The 21,788-nt window shown below is 47.9% G+C and overlaps 1 protein-coding gene across 6 annotated transcripts in view; it reads left to right on the forward strand.

The window, feature by feature from the left end:
- EHF (ETS homologous factor) overlaps positions 1-21,788 on the forward strand; it is a 42,793-nt gene that overhangs the window by 13,701 nt on the left and 7,304 nt on the right. For 5 of the 6 annotated variants that reach the window (XM_004311105.4, XM_019948042.3, XM_019948039.3 and 2 more), the window contains 5 exons: positions 8,100-8,199; positions 11,828-12,073; positions 14,360-14,422; positions 17,089-17,157; positions 17,276-17,344. In XM_004311105.4, coding sequence (XP_004311153.1) covers positions 8,103-8,199; positions 11,828-12,073; positions 14,360-14,422; positions 17,089-17,157; positions 17,276-17,344 — 544 coding nt within the window. In that variant the 5' untranslated portion in view covers positions 8,100-8,102. The remainder of the gene's footprint in view (positions 1-8,099; positions 8,200-11,827; positions 12,074-14,359; positions 14,423-17,088; positions 17,158-17,275; positions 17,345-21,788) is intronic. The other variant, XM_033860465.2, reaches the window with a different exon arrangement.

Consider the following 21,788-nt stretch of genomic DNA (forward strand, 5'->3'; position numbering starts at 1 on the left):
GAATAATGCTTCTGATGTTGCCCCTGGGAACATGAAATGTCTGCTTCAAAACACATTATGAGGGTATGAAATTACCTGTGATGTAATCCCGAGAGGATCAAATACATTCCCCAAGCTTGATTCACATTTTAATTCATTTGGAAAACACAAATTATTGTCTGTATTACATTCAGTTAAATTTCACATATACTTGAATTTTCTTTTCTCCTCGTTGGGAGTAGTTCTCTTGAAATGATAGTCATATTGAAACAGGAAGTCGGTAATCTGTTGCAACATCCTTCAGGCAAATGCTGTGAATTCACCTGCGGGTAACTTTGATTAAGGACCGAGAATGGTTTAGATATTACTGTCATTGCAAAAGTAATTATGTACAATGTCTAATTGCTCCTCGGGCCTGAGGAGTAAAAATACCCACACAAGGCAGCCAGGTCTGAGGCCATTTGGGGATGTTGTGGTTGAAGGTATCAAGGAGCTGGGAAGAAGGCAGACCATGGCTTTGACTCTCAGTCCCCTGGGGCTGGGAACAGGGAATACAGGCAAAGCCCTGCTTGTGGTCTGCTCTGTGGTCCTGGTGGCTCCCAGTGTATCTTTACCCTCCCAGAAAGAGCAAACCCTACTTTCTGGACTGAGAGCTAATTCAGATGAAGCACAAAGAATTATGGACCAGTTTATTTCCAAAATATAAAATAAAAATAACATTATTGAGTCATAAAAGGAGAGTTTATATTATATATGTGTGCAAATATACTCATGTATATATATGCATGTAAATGTGTATGTATATAAATATATAGGGCTATAAATCTGTAATTAATGGCTAAAAGAGTAAAATTGGCCCAGCTTTCATACCCTAAATATTCCTACCTGAGTATATGGTAGGTATGACAGAATGAAGACAGATTTCTACCCTTTCATTCTAAAAAGAACTCTTGAATATATTGAGAAGAGTGATGGCTTCGGGTTGCTCTGGCAAAAAGGAAAAGGGTTTCAATCAGGGACACTGCATGATTGAATGAACCAGAGAATTTTGTAATCTTGGAGAAACCTGGTAAAGGTGTGAGGCCCCAGATGAAAGTCCCCAGGGTTTGTTGCTAGACCCTTGGAGTTTGAATTCTCGTCTAGCTTCAATTCTTTCAAAACTGTGTGAGCTTGAACAAGTTATCCAACCTCTCTGAGCCTCGGATAAACCATCTGTTAAATGACATAATGCCTTACAGAGTAATTGTGAATATTGACTGAGACAATGTATTTAAAACTATTAACACAGAGCCAGCACATTTTAAATGTTCAATAAACCCTAGCTACTATAGTATAGTTACTATTATTATTACTATTATTTTTTTCTTTTCCATTTTTACAGCATTTTGTCCTTGGTCTCAGTTACCTCACCACAGAGCAAAAGACACACCTTGCTCCAGATAAGCGAGCCCAAGCTGGGCTGCGTTTGTCTCTGCTGGCAGGTTCTCTCTGTGTGTTTAAGAAGAGAGACCAGTGGAGCAGTTCTTGGCCTTGGTAGGAGTCCCGAGACTGGGCAGAGGCTCCTGGGTTCTGGAGTGCATGACTCTGGTCCCTTGTCAAAGTCCCAGAGGTGCCTCCTTCCCCTCATTTTTCTGTTCCCATGAGCTCAAATCCCAGACCCCCTTCTTCCAGTAAATGAGGAGTTCATGTGCTAAGGGACCCTGTAGGATAGAGAGATCCTCTGGCCGTTCTCTGCCAGGAGATCCCACTTTGGATGTGCTGCTCTCCTGTGCACCTGCCAACCAACCATGGTGTGTGAGAGCACAATGCCGGGTGGTAACCCAAGGCCTGCAGAGGGGTGCCCTTCCACCGTTCCTGGCAGCCTCAGGCAGCGTGTGCCTGGTGGGACGAAGGGGAGAAGGCAGGATGCATGCCCAGAGCAGGGGAGCACGGCTTCTGTGAGCAGGGGCTGAGAGATGCCACTCACGGCTCAGCCTAATGGTGCGTCTGCCCAGCAGCCCAGGATGGGGAGTGGGGAGGCACGAGTCCAGCCCTAGGCTAGATTGTGCCAGCCAGCTGGGGTTGCTGAATATTACCTAGATGGTGGAAGTTAGAAGCCTTGCTTGAAGTGAGTTAAACCCTCAATTTCCTCCTTGGAGACTCAACAAAATAATAGCCACAGCACAATAAAGAAATGATAATAATGATTATAAAGACCAGCTTAAATTTACCAAGTACTTAATATGTGTCAAGCGCTTTTCCAAGCACTCTACAGGTATCATCTCATTTTGTCTTTCAACAACCCTTTTCATATCATCTATCAACACTTTTCATACCATTCTATCAATGAGGAAAATGAGACCTTCAAGAGAAGCTGAATCACTTGTCCAAGCTTGCCCCATTAGTAAACCGGCAAAGCCAGGGATTGAACCATGGCCATCTGACTCCAGAGCCTGGGGCTCCCCACCATTACACCATCCTGCCCCTGAAGGGTCTAACCCGACCCCAAGAATGTCGCCCAAACCAACCAGCACAGTTTAGAGAGAGATCCCTGGGCAGACCCCATGATAACTGCTAACATTTCCTGGGTACTTGCCACGTATGAGATAATGTGTGAGAACTTTACATTCTCACACATTAAACATTCTCATTTAATCCGCACATCAACTCCATTTCCCCCACTTTCTGTCACAGTGGGAAATTGAGACTTTAGAGAAGATGGTACTTCCCCAAGGTCAACACAGGCTGCCAAGGGGCAGAATCAGGACTTCAAGCCTCACCATCTGAGTCCCTGTAAGAGCTGCCCTCCAGAAATGCAGCAACATCGGGCTGGGTTTGAAGGTCCTCACACCTTGAGTACGCCCTTTCAACCCAGATGCTAGTGGGACTCTTTCTCACGCATTCCCGTCTGTGCCACCGAGCAGCAGCTAAAATGTGAGACTCTTAAACTTCAGGGTCGGGCCAAGTGCTCTGATGGCCTCCACCCCGATCCATGGGTCCCCCCTGTGCGTGGTGGTCAAGCTGCTGCTCGAAGGGAGTTTAGCCTTTGATGAAGGTCTGGCAGGGAGGGCACAGAGGTGGTAGATCGCCTTTATGCGTGGGTGGCCCAGCAGTGGTCTGAGACCCTAGCATCTTAGGGCTCTGTGGGAATTTGTGTTTAACTCCGAACCGCCGCTTAACAAAGTAGGCGAGTAAAGGGTGTCTGTGGCTGCCCCAGCACGGCACGGTGCCGTCTCTCTGCCAAAATGGGTTCGGACTGGTCAAACCTTAGTAGCTCATTGTTTGCCAGGGAATTGCTGCCTAAGGTGGAATGGGTCCTGGCTGGAAGGCTGGCACGAGATGCCGTCTACTGTAGTCGACTGGGTCCCACGCGTGGTTCCAGACTTCTGTCGCCCAAAGCGTCAGTTCTAGAACTGCTGTGCAAAGGGTGCTGTCTGGGGCGAATGTGGAAGTCAGGACAATCCCAGGGGCCAACAAGTTCCCTCCGATTGTTTGTATACACGGAGGGGGGATAAGGGAATGCAGATGGAAAAACGCCGCACCACCCACATTGCATTTCACTCTTGCGGTTTCAGTTAAGATTTACCTTTTTTCTGGTGTGCGGTTTTTAATAGCCCAAGTAGTAATTTATGCTGTGTTCCCAGAATACATACCATGCGGGAATAGACAAAGGTGGGCCTGATACCCAGTGCATTTTCTTAAATTTCTACCTAGGAGGCAGTTACCCGGCGTGACCAGGCGCTGTGCTGGGGACCTCGCAGTCCCTTATCTCAGTCAGTCCTCCAGCAAGCCTACGTGGTGATCCTAATGCCGTGGCTGTTTCCTGGGAGAGGCTGTAGCAGCTCAGAAAGGATAGAAAACAGTGCAAGGCCACCACACAGCGAGATCAAAGCCTGAGCTGTCACCTCCACAGGCTCTCATTTGACTGGTGTTCACACATGGGGGTGATTTGGCTCCGGGGACATTTTTCAGGCGGGTGGTGGGTGAGCGCTGCTAGAATCTAGTGGCCAGTGACGCAGCTAAGCATACTGCAATGCACACGTCGTCTCCGCAACAAAGAACCGTCCTGGACCAAGATGCCAGTCGTGCTGAGGTTGAGAAACTGCTTTTCACCCCTAGAATTCTCCCTCGAGCTGGAGATGAGGCCAAATAGATCCTTTTCCCAGCTTGCTTTTGGCTCGAAGGGTGGAACCTTCTTACTTAGGCTCTGAATTTACTTCTTCCAATCTTGGAAGAAGTAAAATGTGTTAGAGCGACACCCTGAGAACTGATGTTTAAAGAAAGGAAAAGAAACTGATTTTAAATGAGGGCATGTGTTCTGGCATCGGACTAGGGACCTTTAAATCCATGATATTATTTATCCTTCCAAACAGCCCTTAGGCTTGGAGGACATCCACTTTCCCCGACTTCCCCTTTGAAATCATTGAAGACATTGAGCTGGGAAAGGGTAACATACTCAAGGTCACGTTGCTGAAAAATGGGGAGCCTGGATCCCAACCCAGGCCTCAGAGATTCCAAAGTCTCTACCTCCCACACTTGATATATTTTTCTTTTGAAAGAAACTAATAAAAGCTATGCTGAAGGTAAAGTAGAAAGCTTAAAGAGCAGCATTCAATAATTCCCTTACTTTTTAATGAAAAGGGTTGCTTTTTATACCCCATAAAGTAATCACCATGTACCATAGAAAGTTTATATTCATATATGGGAGTGTGGGTGAGTTGATTATAATAATGCCTTTTTTTTTTTTTTTTTTGCGGTAGGCGGGCCTCTCACTGTTGTGGCCTCTCCCGCTGCGGAGCACAGGCTCCGGACGCGCAGGCTCAGCGGCCATGGCTCACGGGCCCAGCCGCTCCGCCGCATGTGGGATCTTCCCGGACCGGGGCACGAACCCGTGTCCCCTGCATCGGCAGGCGGACTCTCAGCCACTGCGCCACCAGGGAAGCCCATAATGCTTTTTTTTTAAAACAATTCGCAAGGCACATTTATTATCCATTATCTCATTTGATCTTTTCAACAGTCCTGTAAGGCTGCTGGGGGGCAAATGTCCTCATTTTACACCTGAAGAGCTGGGCCTCCGAGGGGGTAGGACTTGGTGAAAGGCCTTCCGCCATGCTGGCCCCGAGGTGGGGGGCCTTCGGTGCCCACGCTAAGGGCGCTGTCCCTGCAGCCCCAAGCTGGGTTGAAAATACTGATCTTCTTTCCTCACAAGCCCGGGTGACCTCGGTGAACTCTGACTCACTAAGGAATAAGCGACATAAACTCTTTTATGGGCAGTAACCATTTCCTGTGTCCTGTAAAAAGGGGCCCCTCACCCTGCCAGCTGCTTTCCCTTGGAAAGGGGGTACCGGCAGGGAGCGCGCGCAGCCTCCTGGGGGCCAGGTGGCGACCGGGCAGCTGTGACCTTGTAGTCCTCAGGGCTTCTCTGTGGGTTGAGAGTTCTGAGTGCCTCGTGCTGAGAAATGATGTCTGCCCGGAGGAAAGGGGCTGGTGGGCATTCGGTCCTAAGAGGAAAACTGGCCCACATGGTCATGCGACATTTATTGAATTGTTCCTTAGTACCCACTCGGCTCTCTGCATGCACAAGCTCATTTGATGCCCACAGCCCTCTGCGTCTGGGTTGTTCCCATTTTACAGGGCGGGAAAGTGAGGATCAGAAAGATGTAGGCTAGACAGACTTGAACTTGCTCAAGGTCACCCACAGTGAGCAGGGGAACTAGGTTCTGAGCCCACCTCTCCCTGACTTCAAAGCCAGGCGTTCAGTCCTCACACCACCCTGCCTTCTAGTTTTTTGGGAAGTGGTGAGCAGAAGGTCTGGGCCAGCCGGCTGAGGAGGTGGGTCCTAGTTGGCCCCGGCAGGTCTGGCTTCCACTGAAACGGCCACTTTGAAACAGCCCTGCGGGCAAACCCTTGTGAAAGAATTTCAGGGAAGCCTCCGCGGCTGCCCACCCCACCCTTACCCACAGCCTGGAGGGCAGATGGGCTGGGCTCTGAGCTGCAGCCCCTTCAGGGTTAAACAGTAACCTGTCTACTGCTTGTAGTTGAGCAAATGCTGGCAAGGAACAAGCCCGGCCTTGAGCAAACAGGAGCCGTTGCCATGCCTCCTCCCTCCCCCAGCCACCCTTCTAGGGACCTGGAAGTTTTCTTGTACCTTGGAGTCCCCCATTTGGCTTCTTCGCTTAGGGCAGTTGCTGTAGAAAGCTCGATGGGAAAAGGTGCAGTTCCTGTGAAGGAGGAGAAGGCTCGACTTGGGTTGGTTTTCTCTGAGAGTGAGAATCAGAGATTTCTGGAAACGAACTTAAGAAGCAATTTACCTTCTTTAAATTTTTGCGTGGGGAAACTGAGGCCCAAGGTTGCTTCTGGTTTGGGTTATCCAGAGATGTAGTAGCCCTCCTCCTCATAACACCTACCATGCGGTCATGTCCGACTTTGTGCCCAGCGCTCGAGGTATAGAAACTCGTTTAAGCTCTAACCAATACACATGGTGCGTATGACGACCTGTATTTTGCATAAGAGGAAACTGGGGTTCAGAGAGGTTAGTGACTTTTGTTCAACTTAGTACCAACTTTAGCAGGTAAGTGTGAGAGCGTGGGATAAACCCCCGCTCTTTCTGACTTGGAAACTCATCTCTATGGTACCACCACGTAGAATCCGGCGTTGCCATCTCTGCACCCTGTGGTCTGTTACAGTGTTCACTATTCCCACCCCATCTTTCCTTCCCCTGCCTTCTACTTAGGCCTAATTATTTGCCAAACAACCAGGATGATGATGTTAATAATCATGATAAATGTTCTGTTTAGCCTAGTTCAACTCTTAATCACTGCTCTATCCCTGGTCCCTAAAACTGTGCCCAGCCCATTGCAAGGCTGATAAATATCTGTTGAATAAATGAATACATGAATAAATTTTTATGCCTTTTCCAGACCCCTCTTCTCCCCTCTCAAGCCCTACATAGAACCAGAGGAGCACCAGCTAAATTAGAGAAAAGGGTTTTGAGGGACGGAACCACTCTGGCTGGGCGGTTTGGGGGAGGTTGGTGACTCGTGAAGATGCAAGATTTCCCCCATACAGGCAGAAACATTTCCATGATCTGCTACTCTAAAGCTAGACTCTTCTCCCTACCCGAACATTTAGAAAGAGCAGGTTACCCTTAGAGGCCCTGGGTAATGCTCAGTCATCCTCTGGAAACAGGCTGTTCATCCTTTGGATGACTGAACACACTTCTGGGGCTTTCAGTCTGAAAGGTGGAGGGCGCCTGCATGGAGGGTAGGAAGACTGTAGATGCTGGACGACTGAGGTGAATATTTCTAAAGTGTAAAATTTTTACATGGTTTAAAAAACCCAAACAGGCTCATGGAAGAAAGCCTCTTCTCCTGGGTCCTTTACTGAGAAAATGAGCCCTCAGACTGAGAACGCCAGCTTCAGATCAGCTTCGAAGCCTGCGGTATTCTCCAGGTCTCTAAAAGGAGAGGGAACGTGGGGCTGAATTTTTACCAGGAAGGAAGGGAAGGGGCAGTGTCTTGTCCCCAAAACCAACTGATTTCTAGTATTATCACGGAGCCAAATACTTGAAAAACTCTAGGTCAAATATGGCTGAGGTCCTCCAAGACGAGCCTAGCCCGTGGCAGACGTTTGTGCTGAGGAAAGTTACTGGCTGCCCAGGTGTAGGCTGCTCAGATGTGTCGGGACTTGTGAATGTCTGATTTCAGGTCAGAGTTCCTGCACAGGTGCCGGGTCTGTTCTGCTACCCGTTTGGGTTTTCATTGATTGAAATTTTACTTTAAATAAAAACCTCTTTGGTATTTTCACTTTTGTCAAAAAAAAAAAAAAAAATTGGCTGCTGGCCAGACTCGCCCAGTGAGCAAGTATTCCATTTTCCTCCCGTTTCATTCCGATCAGAGATTATTCATTTGTGAATGGGTGGCTATAAAATCTTGCCTCATGCATATGAAAATCGAACCTGGACATTTTTAATTGCCAGTGAGTTTTGCTTTTACTGAAAGGGCTGTGGCAACATGCTTCACAGGCGATGGATGGAAGGACCAAATTATTTCTTCCTTCCTAAATTCACTCTATGATCTATACTCTCAAATGACGTTTGTCCGAGAGGCGCTGGCTGAACGGCCTGTTTGATCCCCTTACAGATCATGATTCTGGAAGGAAGTGGTGTGATGAATCTCACTCCCAGCAGCAATCTTCTCCACCAGCAGCCAGCCTGGACAGACACCTACCCCACGTGCAATGGTAAGGGGCCGCGCGGGGCCAGTGTCACTCCCCGTGGGGGTTCTTCCTCGGCTTTAATTAGGCTTCGCTTCCCAACTTAATGAAAAATACAGGTTTTATTCAGCCGGGGGGTGTGGGGACCAGGGAGACTGGAGAAAACTCTTCTTCATGCTGGAGGTCCTCACAGGCCCCCCAGAGCCCCAGCCAGAAGCCCATTTGAGATATTCCGTGGTTTTCTCCCAATATTCAAAGGTCCAGGTTGGTAGCCTGGCAGAGAGGGTGATAGAAGAGGCACCCCAAAGGAAGGCCAACTTTAATAGTGTTGGCTGGGATATCAAGATAGGATAGGATGGAAAACTGTGTGTGTGTGTGTGTGTGTGTGTGTGTGTGTGTGTGTCGCATGGAAGCGTGGAAGTTAAGGAGAAGAGACGTGTAGCAGCTTAATCTTTCTATTTCATTTTCCGGTGACCTCCCTTTGTAAAGGGAGGGGAGAGTTGTTAGGAGACCGTGTGCCTGCCTTTGGTGCTTTAATCTAGAACCGATTGATTAGAAGAAGGAGGGCCTGGTGGCGGGGCTTATAGAGGGTTTGGTGATCAAGCCCATGGCTTACTGTAGAAGCCGGACTGAATAAAGCTGCTGCTGAATCAGGGCACCGCACCCCATTGTGAAGGTGTTCAGTTTGCGTAGACTGCTGTGCACCGCACCGCAGTGGGTGTAGGGAGCTCTGGACCTTCTCCCACCCCATACCTGCGGCTAATCTCCTCCCCAGAGACTCTGCTGCACTTGCTTCCCTTGAGAAAATGGAGATGGGCCATCGGTGAGCAGAGTTTGGGAAGCAGCAGTGGGAGGCTGATGGAAGGGGTGCATTCTTCAAGAAGTGGCCGATCTGTGGGCAGCTCCACCTTCCAGTTTGGAAGCCCAGCCACATGTGGTCGAAAGCGGGGATGGGTGACCTTCTCTTATTGATCACCTGTGCTTCTGAACTCCTGCCTTTTCTGGGCATGACCTTCCCTGTGGCAGGACTCAGGTTCCTTGTGGGGACCTTGAAGGCTGATTCCAAACAGGGAAACACACAATCCTTTGGATGCCAGGCCCTAGGACCCTCGATTAGGGCAGCATCCCTCTGGTTTGCTCTGGAGTGTAGTCAGCAGGGAGTGGAATTTAAACATCACTTTTTTACTCTCTAACTCCCAGAGGCCCCAGAGAAGGCCCAGCTCCTGGTCATGACTGATGGGGGAGGCCAGTTGAATGCCAGAGAGGAGCTGAACTCATAGGATTTTCAGTGCTTTTCCCAAAGCTTCAGGAATCTGATGAGTCGCCTGGCTGATGGGGAGTCTCCCCTGGTCAACTTTAGACAAAAGTCTCGGGTTCTGCCAAGTTCTAACAGGCTGCGTGTCAGGAGCCATCCTCTCATCTGGGTCATGTGACATCGAGAGAAGAAAGTCCCGCAGGCCTGGTGTGGGGTTATCGAGAGTTGTTGTCTCTTGTTTACAAACCCGGAGCTGCACGTTCATAGCAACACAATTAATTAAAAAATAAAAGAACAAAGACTTGGGGAGCTGCAAAAAATGTAGGCCACCCTTAAACAGCTGTATTGGTGGGACACCAAAAAGTCGGGAGGAAATAGAGACATCCGGTCTAGGCTCTGAGTGTTGGTGTAGTAGGGAATATTTCTATGTAATTGAATTTTGGGACTAGATTCGTCCAGTCCCTGCCCCTTCCCGCTCCACTGCTGGCTTCTCCTTTAGGGCCCAAGCTGAGGGTTTAGGCCTGCTTTTGTGTGGCCATGAGGAAGGAGGAGTAAGGCACATTATATGAGTGGCAGGTGGGACCGGCTTGGAAACATTCCCCCTTCAGCCTTTCCTCCTGAGGTGTTGAGGGCTAGGCCGTAGGCGTTGTGGAGATCAAACCTTTTGGAGCTCTGGAGCTCCTTGCCATTCAAACTGTATCCACTGACCAGCATCATAATCATCCTGGAGAAGCTTGTTAGGAATGCAGAAACTCAGGCCTCACCCCAGGTCTATGGAATCAGAATCTGCATTTGAACCACATTCCCTGGTGATTCATAATCACATTAGAGTTTGAGAAGTACTGATCTAGCATGACCTTGAAGAAAAAGTTAGGGAGCATTTTCTTTTGCTACGTTTTCCTCTATTGGTCTATCCTTGAGTTTGTGGGAATATCTGTGTGTCATGCTCAGCTGGACTTCCCCTCCTTCAGCTTGGTGGGCTATAATAGGGTTTTCCCCTTGTCCTTGCCCCTCACCTTGCCCACTAGAGAGCTCCTTCCCTTGGCCCATGCTTTCAAGGGGATCATAAGGTCTCTCAGTCTGGTTACATGCCGCCAGAGGCTGGTTCTCTCTTCTCCATCCCTCCAGGATTTTGGGCGGATTTCGTCATGTTCTCTTAAGTGAGTATGAGAGTCACATACATAGATGGTTAGTCCATAGTGAGCTCAGTAATAGTTATTGGCTTGAATGAATTCCTCTTCTTCACCGGTACTTGAATTAACCATCTTGTGAATGCACCTCTCAACTCTTCCAGGTTCCGACGTTATTTCTTCTTCAGCCCCAAATTTACTAAAGAAAGAGAGAGACAGTACCTATGATGGCAAAGTCTCTGAGGTAGTTTTTATGGGAGATACAAGGATGGGTAAGATAGAGTCCATGACCTTGAGCGTACAATTTACAAAGGAGAACAGGACTGTAGTTAGAGACCCACCAAGAGAGGCAGAACATGACAAACGTCATTAGGAGAAATGTAAAGTGCATCTCCTGGAGTTTCAGAGGACAGCAGCCCTCAGCAGTCAGTCTGCGATGGCTTTATAGGGTGGTCAGGGTCAGCAAGCTGGGTAGAAATTCAACAGGGAGTGATAGGTAGAATACAAACCGGGCTGAAAGAACAACATAGAAAAAAGGCAAAAGGTCACTTGAGGAATAGTTAGTGAAGAGCCTTAATGCCTGGCTTGGCAGTTTGGGGCCTAATTTCAGTGGATAAAGGGAAATTGCTGAAGGTAGCTGAGTAGGGAAGTGACATCCTAGTGGCTGTAATAACCAGTATGGGGTGGGAGGATGTCAGCACCGTGAGCAGATGAATCATCTGGACCATTTTGGGGAGCAGCAAACGCATCACAGAGAAAAGAACCTGAGTCTCAAGCTTCAGTTTTGGTTGAAAATGGTCTGAGTTTTGGGTTTGTATGTGTATATATGCGTGTGTAAGAGAGAGAAATAAATGGGAGAGAGAGAGGGAGAAGGAGACAACTATGTGGGTGTGGACAAGAAGCTAATACTCTGTTGAAACTGTAGCAATGCTTTAGCTTTCATGGTAGTTTGTGGGAGGTGGGGAAAGAGCTCATGATCTCAGAGCATTTCAAGTGTTGTGTCCTCATCCAGAGCTCAGGGGTAAGTATATGGAGAACAAAATGAAGATATACGGAGGCTGAATGATTGGCTCCCACCACAACTGGGGAAAGAATTGCGTTTCCTAGAGCCTCCTCTCCAGAGCCCATCTCAAGCTCCAATCCCCACTGATGCACGCAGAGGGTGGTTGTGATCCCTGTGACGTCTGGCAGCCAGAGGGGCATCCCCACGTCTGGGATCATGCTCGGAAACAAACACAGGTCACTCACAGGGCCGCCTCCTGTTTTGCAGTTTCCAGCGGGTTTTTTGGAGGCCAGTGGCATGAAATCCATCCTCAGTACTGGACCAAGTACCAGGTGTGGGAATGGCTCCAGCACCTCCTGGACACCAACCAGCTGGATGCCAGCTGCATCCCTTTCCAGGAGTTTGACATCAACGGCGAGCATCTCTGCAGCATGAGTCTGCAGGAGTTCACTCGGGCGGCAGGGACAGCGGGACAGCTCCTCTACAGCAACTTGCAGCATCTCAAGTGGAATGGTAACTCTTTCTCTGTCTCTGTCTCTGTCTCTCTGCCCTGCTAGGAGCCATCTGGGAAGAGCAGAGACTCCACAGCTGGCAGGGCTCCTGTTTAGGGGCATCCAAGGATGGTCTCACCTCCAAATTACTGTCTCCTGAGACAGAGAAGTAGAAGGGAGGTGAGAGGACAGGCTTGAAGCCTAGGGTACAAGATGTGTCTAATCCCATACAAATCCAGCATAACGTAATTCTCTCTTTACATGGTTAATTTCCAAGGAGACAAAGGTTAGCTGGGTATTCACAGGATACTTGGTACTTTCAGAAAAACCACTTCTTTCTCTTGCAAATGGGGTTCATTGTTTCATTCCCAATCCCTTGCTTGTTAAGATCATCATGGCTATTTTTTTAAAAAACTTTCTACACCTAGGTTCTTAAGATGGGACGTAAGTGTGGTATGAAAATAGGCAAAATTAGATCTAGTTTGTTTTTTGGGAGGGGAGAAAGCTTACGATACTACAACAGATTTTTAAAAGGTCCTGAATCGAAAAAAGGCTTAAAACGAATGGTCTGGACACATCTGGGATGTTTCTGCAGTGATTTCTGGGATTGGTGCTGCCCTAGAGCCCCAGGTGTCTTTCCTGAGGCCTCACCTAGCACATGGACAGGCACCGTTTAAAGGCTGTCCATTGGTGCTAGTTTATTCACACATGCACGCGTGCTACACGGGCTTGCAAGAGCTGGTAGGGTAGACATCTGTCTTGCAGAATGTCCTTGACACGGGCCTAAGGTTCTTCTGATAGTGGTTATAAAAACTAGCTCCTCTGAGAACTATTTTGGAAAGCAGTGATATGTACGAATAGTGAGCTGTCCTGTCCACATCGGAATGGGCATGCTGTCTAAGCAGAATCTGTGTTTGGGCATGTAGCTGGAGCTTTGGGAAGCATGAGCTCCAGGGCTGTGAACCAGATTCAGATCCAGAGAGCTGCCATCAACACTGAAGAGAACCCAGCGTCTGGCTGCGGAGCGGGCAGAAGTGGTGGTCCTTTGAGATGACCTCATTCAGCTCCTGGGCACTCCCTACTTCCCATCCACCTCACAGAGGTGGTTGCTCCTTTTTCTTTTACTAGAACCAAACCAAACAAAGCTCTAAAAATAACCCCCAGGCATCTTCAGAAAGAGCAGACTTACACTTGAAGAATTAAAAATATTTACCTCCCCACCTCCAATTAAATCCAGCGGGACAGCTCCTCTACAGCAACTTGCAGCATCTCAAGTGGAATGGTAACTCTTTCTCTGTCTCTGTCTCTTTAAAGCTTTGCCCTGATTGAAGCTCAAGGCAGGGAAGCGTGGGAGGTGATGTGGCCGTCCTTGACCTTCCACCTTTGACCTTCCATCTTTGGCCTTCCATGACTTGCATGCTGCTGGTGCCTCTGAATGCCTAATGTCCAGATTTCTCACCTTTGTTTCGTTGTTTGCCTTTTTGTAGACATTCCTCTAACTTCCATTTATTGAGTATTTACTTATACAAGGACTCTAAGTGAATTGATTCGTTTGGTGACCTTATGAGAAAATAAATATTGCACCCATTTGACAGGGGCAGTTTTCATCTGGGAAAACTGAAGGTCAGAGACATTAAAGCATGACCTCTGCTCCTGAGATATTTATAATCTGGATGGGCAGGAAAAACATATGAAACGAACTCACATGTATATATGTGCTTTTATATATGATACATCTGGAGAAAAGTTGCCAGGCATAAATAAGGGAAGAATCACTGCACTTATCCAGACATAGCTCATAGATTAGATCTAATCAAAAGGGGTTTGATTAAATTTAAGATCAAAGAAGAATTAAGGTGATTTTCCTTGTGTTTCCTTTGCATTTTGTATCAAATCTTAGTATGCGAAAGCACCTTAGAGGAAATCTAATGACTTTAGCTAGTTTAATCTCCGAAATATACAGTTGAGGAAACCAAGATGAAGAAAGGTGAAGTACCTTGCAGCTATTAGTGGAAAAACTGGTCTTTCAACTTCTAAAGTTTTATTTCCTCCATACTGGATGCCTTCTCTATGCAAGGCCAAATAATTCCATCTGATGTTGGTGCCCTAGCTACTGATTTTCTGGGCCAAGGGCCCCAGGCTTGAGATTATAGATCCAGAGAGGGAAGCCCCTCCCAGAAGCAAAGAAGGGTGACCGCGCTGTGGGACTGGCAGAAACTCTTTCACGAAGCCAGCTTCGTCCTCGGTCAAGCAACACATTTTGGCTACATGTGGGCCTGCTCTGAGTTTCCCAATCTGTCCTTCACAGGCCAGTGCAGCAGTGACCTGTTCCAGTCCACACACAATGTCATCGTCAAGACCGAACAAGCTGGTGAGTCCTGGCAGATGAGCCAACTTGGTAGGCAAAGGCCTGCGGAGGACAACTGAGAGGGAGTGTGAGGGAGAGTGTGAGAGCGGGACGGAGCCAGTACTTTGGCAGGAAACCCAGGGATGTCTCTTCCCTGGCTGTCTCCAATGGGCCCGGCAGCCATGAGCCTCATCCCTCGTCCTTGGGACCAGTGACTGCCAACTATTTCTGATTTCTAAGATTGATGGTGAGACTAATTCTGCCCACACTTCTCTGCTTCCCATGGTTGGTCAAGGGAACATCCAGGCTCTGATCCAGGAGCCCAGAACATGCAGAGTCTAAGTGGGCTTTCTTGTCACCACAAAGAGTCAGGGGATTGGACTTGGCCAAGTTAGGAGAAGCCAGGGGAGAGAAGAGGAAGGGTCAGTGTCTCCTCTCCCTCTCCTCCCTTGGAGGGAGTGTGTTTCTCAAGGAGGAGGAAGGTTCGGACTTGGTGTTGTAGTTACTATAGTTTCTGGGGACCTTGGAGTTTCTGTAGGGATGTCCAAAGGCAGCTGTGGAACTGACTCCTGCCTTAAGTATGCTTTTAGACAAAAGCCACTATTCTGAGCTCTGAGTAGGGTCTGCAGGCCCAGAGTAGCTACATTCATTTTTGTTCTCCTTCATCTGCCTAATCATCCCTCCTTCCTCTGCCTCAAAATCTCTCTCCTGGGGACTTTCTGTCTCCCCTGGGAACTTGCAGGGGGCAGTAACTGCCTCGAGAAGTTGTGCCCTAGAGCCTTGTACCAATCAGAGGTCTTTGTATAGTGACCTTTGGCCTATGACCTCTTAGTCTAGGGAGAGCTCTGCAAGTCCCCCCAGGTCCATAGGAGCTGCCACTGCTCCAAGGTCACTCCCCATGTCCACATCAGTGAGAATGTGGGCCACATGGACCAACCACGGAGTTTGCCTCAGGCCTCCCTGCAGGTTGCGTGCCGGTCCCCAAGGACTATATTAGACCTGGGGTGATTTGTGAGTCACTAGGGGCAGAAATTGGCCCCACACAGTTATTTACTCTTTTATAAGGGGGCTGGTCTACCATTGTTAAAGAAAAAACAGTAGCTGCTAAACATGTGAATTAGGTATTCCTAGCCCTGCCCTTCCCCCCAGAGACCAGGGCTGAGTTACCCAGATGGTCTGTGCTTTATGGACGTGACTGCCCTAGAGGCAGCCACAGGACTTGACCTAGAGGATGGTGCCCCCTGACCCGAATCCCCACTGTTGACTGGACAGATAGCCCCAGCGGAGGAGCCAGGCTGGTACTGGAGAGGTCCCAAGTACTTGACAATTCCTCCTTGACCATCCAGATCTTCTCATGTTGCCAGTTCAGAAAAGCTGAGCCGAAGGGTGGGGAGGAAGCTCCACCCTGGGAGGAGGGGAAAGGAGGCTCATACAGGGGCCAACACCCCCAAACCTTTTTGGTTCAGTTTGTTTTCAGAGACAACAACAGGTACACAAGGTGACCCAACGAGGACAGAGGGTGTAACCCCTAAGTGATCAGGCTTGGGGTGCCCAAACACGTAGCTATTAGTTCAAATACCAGCTAAATCCCTATGTCGTAAACAGGAGGACTTAGCCAGTGAGTCAGGTTTTTATACCATTTATGCTACAAAAACAAAATGAAACTCGGCCAGTGGCTTACCACCCCGGCCCTGAAATTCAGATGCTGGGCAGGAGGGAGCCGAGGGCAGCCTCTGTCTGTGACGAGGGGAGAGCAGGAAGCTCCTGGTGGGGATGAGGTGACAGCTCCTGCCAGATCTCACAGCTCTTGGCCAGCCAGGAAAGAAGAAGCTTCTGTTGGAGATCAGCCCAGAGGTGAGGGGTGTGTAGGAGTTGGGCTTCGTTTAGGGTAGGTGGAGGGGAGTTTCCTTGGAGTCTGAAATCTGAAGAGTCAGGAGACGTGCTTACCCAGCACACTGAAGAGAGAGAGAGAGAGAACTTTTCCTAGATGAAGCAATGAGGCCCTACTCTTAAAACCTGTTTATCTGATTTGGTAACACTCTCATCTCCTTCTCCTTAGTTCTGTTTTGAAAATTTTATGTCACCCCTTAAGCATATTGGAGAAATCTTGGAGGGAGGGGGCTGTCACCCAACTCGAGGAGAGTTTCTCTCTGGATTTTAGCAATAAAGACTCTGTGATAAGACTGAGCAGACTTTTTCTTAAAGAAACATCATTAATTCTCCCACGAAGACGTTACTAGGAAAAGATGCTCATTAATCATGAAATTATTTTGTCCCTACCATTTTTTTTACTAGTCTAAAAATATTCTGGTGACAATATAGTAGAATGTAAGACAATGCCAGGCTCCTGGACCACCCCCCACCAACCAAGTGCAGACTGGGAATATCCTCAGGAAAGCATTGGTCTAGGACAGGATCCCACTGTTGCAACTTCTCTCACTTCCCTCAAAATGCAACAGGTGTAGAACACCTGGATGGGGCCGTAACAAAGTCCACCTCCCCTAGGGCCCTGGAAGAAAACTGGGGTAACATTATGATAAGGTAACATGTGGCTGAAGCAGAATCTTATCTCTTCTCTCTGAGAACCAGCCCCTTGTCCCACACCTCTTTGATGAACAGTGAGTAAGAAAAGGCAAACTCCTCACCTGGGGAAGGTGATTGCTGACATTCCCATTTTCTGTCCTTTGTAGACCCTTCCATCATGAACACCTGGAAAGAAGAAAACTATTTATATGACACCAACTATGGTAGCACAGTAGGTAACTAACTCCCCAACGCTTAAGACCCTTTTACATTCTTATTCTGGTTTTCTAACAGCCCAAAATTTATGTTGTAAGGAGGGGACTCTTAATGTCCTTTATGTTTTCATTGCCACAGAGTTGTTGGACAGCAAAACTTTCTGCCGGGCCCAGATCTCCATGACAACCAGCGGTCACCTTCCCATTGGTAAGTTGTCCTGACATCCGAGGCTGAGTGTACCTCCTGCAAGTGCTTACTGTGAATTAATGAGAATTACCAATGCCCTACATTTCCAACTTTGCTGGAGTCTTTCCCATTAAAAGGCTAGGAAAAATTTATAGAGAATCTGCTTTCGGGCCCATATTTGTACATTGAAAATGACCAGCAAGGATGCCTCTAGGAAATGTGTTTTGCTCCTGTGAAACCAAGTCACTCTCTGTGACAACAGAAACTCTCTCTTCAGTAAAAACTTGCTTTTGTGAAATTATCCAATAAAATTATTCATATGTGGGTATCCTTATGGGGGAGAAGGCTCTATTTAATTTTCAACAAGCTGTCTTTGGCTTTAGAGACTGAATGTCTAACAGTGGAATTCAGAGGTCAGTGAACCTGGGATGATGGTCTCTGGGTGGAGGGGCAGTAGCTGAAAACTTCTGGAACCCTGGGTCACAGGTCAGTTTTAAAGTCTGACCTTGTCGGCTCATCAGGACTCTCTAATTAGTCAGACCACCTGCACATTATGAATTATGTTCATATGAGTTGTGTTTGGTTAGGACTGGATGCATCTGGGGTCTACCCATGACTCTCAATCAAGGTTACACTGAGTGGGAGGGTTGGTCTGTTGAGAGTCTGGGAGAGGAGCTTTCAGATTGTATTTCAGATTATTTCTCCTTGTCCACTTACAAATAGGTCCACTGGTAGGAATGAGTGCATGGGGGAGGTGAAGAGAGGGTTTCGTGTTGTCCCTTGATCTCGGTGTGAATTTGTGAATCTGTTTGGCTCTGTGAAATGGAGCTTAGACCCGTCACAAGTGAATCTGTCTTTTCCTGGAATTGAATTTGGGGCAGCTTCAGAACTGGGATTTAAAAGAGTGTCTGTGAAAGGAAGAATCAAACAACAACCCTTCCTTTTTTTTTTTTTTTTTTTTTCATTTTGTTGAGTGTGCTTTTGAGAACTGAAAAAATGCAAGCTTTTGGTTTGAGGTTTTGTTCGGGTCAAGCCCTTTGAATGAGACAGGGCTGGCAGCCAGGGTAAATGCTTCTGGAATTGAGGTTAAGAATGGAGGCCAATTCATTTCTCGACCTCCCCCTCCACACAGAGGCCCATCGCCTTATGTGTCACTCTAAGTATTTGCTGAAATTAGGGAACTAGATCAAACACTGGAAAGGTTCTGCAGTGGATTTGCCATGCTGGGGGAACTGAGCCAGTCAGGGTAAAATTTCTGTGGCAATCGTTGCCACCCAGTCAAGACCAAGGTTTTCAGAGCTGAAGAAACCACCACGGTCGCCCTCTGACTTCCTGACACACCTCCTGAGGTGTCACCTCCCACGTCCTGGGTCTTTGGCTTAGGGCAGAAGATTCCAAGGAAGAATAAAGTTGAACCAACCACTTCCTGAGCCTCAGGGATGGTTAGGTCTCTAGGCACCTGGGAGAGGAAAAGCCGTAAAAGGAAAAGCAACTCTGCTGCCCTCCCAGCCAGGCCACACTGCTCTCTCCTGCATCCTGACTTAACCTGCTGGAATCTCCCAATCAACAGGAACCAATGTCGGCTTTCATATTTGTAGTAACAGGGAACTAACTCACTGTCTCCTGAGTTCAACTATTCTCCTTTTGAATAGTCCTTCTTCAAATGGGCTTTACAGATCTGCTCTCCTGCACCTCCCTTGATTCTTGATCACCTTACTCCACATTCCTATCCCGAAATGGTAACACAGGCTGGAAAATGAGATGAGCCCTCCAGGACCCCGATCCGAATGATCACTTAAAGAATCATTTCAGTGTCTGGGTTGCTGAATTCTTTGGGGTAACAGCCTTCCAGGTAGGGTAGTTAATTACAGCCTTGTAAAGATCAGTTCCTTTCAGAATAGTTTAGTCTCTACTGGACGGGACCAGAACCGCCCCCCCCCCCCCCCCCCCCCCCCCGCCAAAGACCCTTGTCATTTGTCTGAGTCTTTGGATTTCCAGCTCCCATGAAATGGAGTGCAGTTAAGTATCTTTATGTGTTTTAGTGCAAGTCACAAGCCGCGCTGAGGCGAGGCCACATGTCAACTGACGCCCTCGCTGATAAACACAGGTGGGGAAGCGGGCTCTGTTTTGATGTCTCTGTCATCTGCTCATTTCATAAAATGGCCGCCGCCAGTGTTCCGGATCTGCCCGATAGTCCTCGAGCCAATGACGCTAATTCGGGATTGATGTGTTTATTTACCGACTCGCTGAGCCTAGAGCGAGGGTGGCATGGTCTATTATAATGCTGAAATTTGTATATCCCGTAAAGAAATGGCTCACAGCTGAATAATATGCAAATGCTTCTAATCTTTGCTTCTTGTGAAGCAGCTTAGATGAAGTCATGCTCTGGAACTCATCATAAACTCGTGCCTTGGTGCTGCCCGGTCTGGACTGGACCTTGGCCTGAGGTGCCTGGGAGTGGAGCAGGAGAAGGCCAATCTGGACAGTTTCCCCAGAGCAAGCCATTATTTTATAAGGATGAATCACTTAACCACGCGGCTAACTTCAAAGGTTTTGACTTTTATTTGGGGGCCGGGGGGAAGATACAGGGGGCAAGGCCATCATATTAAGGTGAGGTTTCAGATCAAAGGATTTTAGTGCTGAGGCAGGTGGGTGATTCCACAGCTTGTCGTGCATGCCCTGGGGACTGGAAGAAGAGGCTGGAAGAAATTCAAGTTTCTTTTGCCCTTGGCTGCATATTCTTGCCTACGATGATGCACACATTTTTATTGGGGGGATGTTTTTCGCGGGAGGTCTTTCTTAAGCTGGATGGAAATCTAGCTTGGGCAAATGGCTGACATCTCAAAGAGAACATGTCCTCGTGGTGTAGCTGGTCTGGGGGTTCTTAATCTGGAGTCCATGGACTCCTAAGTGACCCACACACTCCTGAAATTGTTGCAGAATTTCACGAGTGTACACATATGTGCCTTTTTCTGGGGAGAGGGGCCAAGGTTTCCATTTTATTCATAAAGGTACCTTAACTCCCCGAAGTAACTGATTCTTGCATTACATGAGTTTGCAACCCGTAAACAATGATTGAGGCCAAGCTGAGAGACACCTACACTTGGGTTTTTCTGAGTTCAATGCTGGCTCTGAAATAATGGCCCTGCATCCCTCCTGGATGCCATTTGAAAATGAGCTTTGCTTGTGGCCTGCTGGGTAAATGCCACTCTTTGTCTGCAGAACAACGTGGCCCTGTCAGAATGATGTATCACTTGGAAACCGCTGTGGGTGCCAACCTGTCGCAATATTGTCACATCCTGATGGGATGTCGCAACCTCACCCTGAAACCTACAGGGAGGGAGAGTGGAGTCTCCTTGCATTTCCTGCGAATTTGTTCTTTCAGGTTTCAGAGAAATCCAAGTCGGGTGCGAACCCTCCTGCTGACAGTGTTGAGGGGGAGGGGCGGCGGGGTGGGGGAGGATGGTGGCACATTTAACCAGAAAAAGAGGTTTCTCTTGTAACCAGATCTTATTAAAACTCTCTCATCTATCCCACCACGACTTTCAAACTGCTGGGAGCTCTGAGTTGTGACAATCTGGGGGATCAGATAGGTGAATGCACCCGTGCATGCGGGGAAATAGAGAATCATCAAATTGGAATGACTTTTCCCCACTAACTAGTGGGTTGCAGAACTGAACCTGATTCTTGGCAGGGAAGACATTTATGAAATCTCTTATGTGGCACCCTCTTTGGAAATGGCATAGAATAGTGGTTATGAGTGAAACCTCTGGATCCTACTATCGCCTTCTTCATAGGGCGATTGTGTGAATCAAAACAGGTGATTCATGGAAAGTGCTGACCACAGTGCCTGGTACATAGTAAGTGGTCAAGAAACAGGAGCTAGTCTTCTTAACCATTTTCCTTAGGAGGTAATGGTATTCAAACTTTATTGAATAATGGATCACTACTGACAATCTTGAAAGCTGTGGACCCTCTTCCTTTGCCTGCGGTTTCAGTCAGTCTGAAATGCCCTTGAAGTCCACACATGGGTCAGCAAACCTTAAGTTAGGGAGCCCTGATGTAATGTACACAGAAGGGATGCGATATACTGGTCCAATTTCTTATCAGGATTGGCTACCATTTAGGGGCTGCCCTGGATTCAAGTTGGCAGATTGTTGACTGTGGGAGTTTTTTTTGGTAAGATCTGCGTCAGTTGTCCTGACATTTGAAGTGCCCACTGACACACCCACACACCCACACACCCACACACACCCCCACACACACACACTGCTAGATCATTTAGTTTTCTCTTTAACAAGTTTTATTTCACAGATTTGCCTCTGTCAACTCCTCTTTGTTGATAATCTCAAGGGTTACCATAATGAGTCATTTGTTAAACTAATCTGTGTTTCCATAGTCCACTGTGGCCCTCTGTACTGAGCTCAGGCCAGTCAATGGCCCCTTTGTCAGGCTGATTAAAAGG

The sequence above is a fragment of the Tursiops truncatus genome, chromosome 8 (assembly GCF_011762595.2).
Source record: "Tursiops truncatus isolate mTurTru1 chromosome 8, mTurTru1.mat.Y, whole genome shotgun sequence".
Classification (NCBI taxonomy): domain Eukaryota; kingdom Metazoa; phylum Chordata; class Mammalia; order Artiodactyla; family Delphinidae; genus Tursiops; species Tursiops truncatus.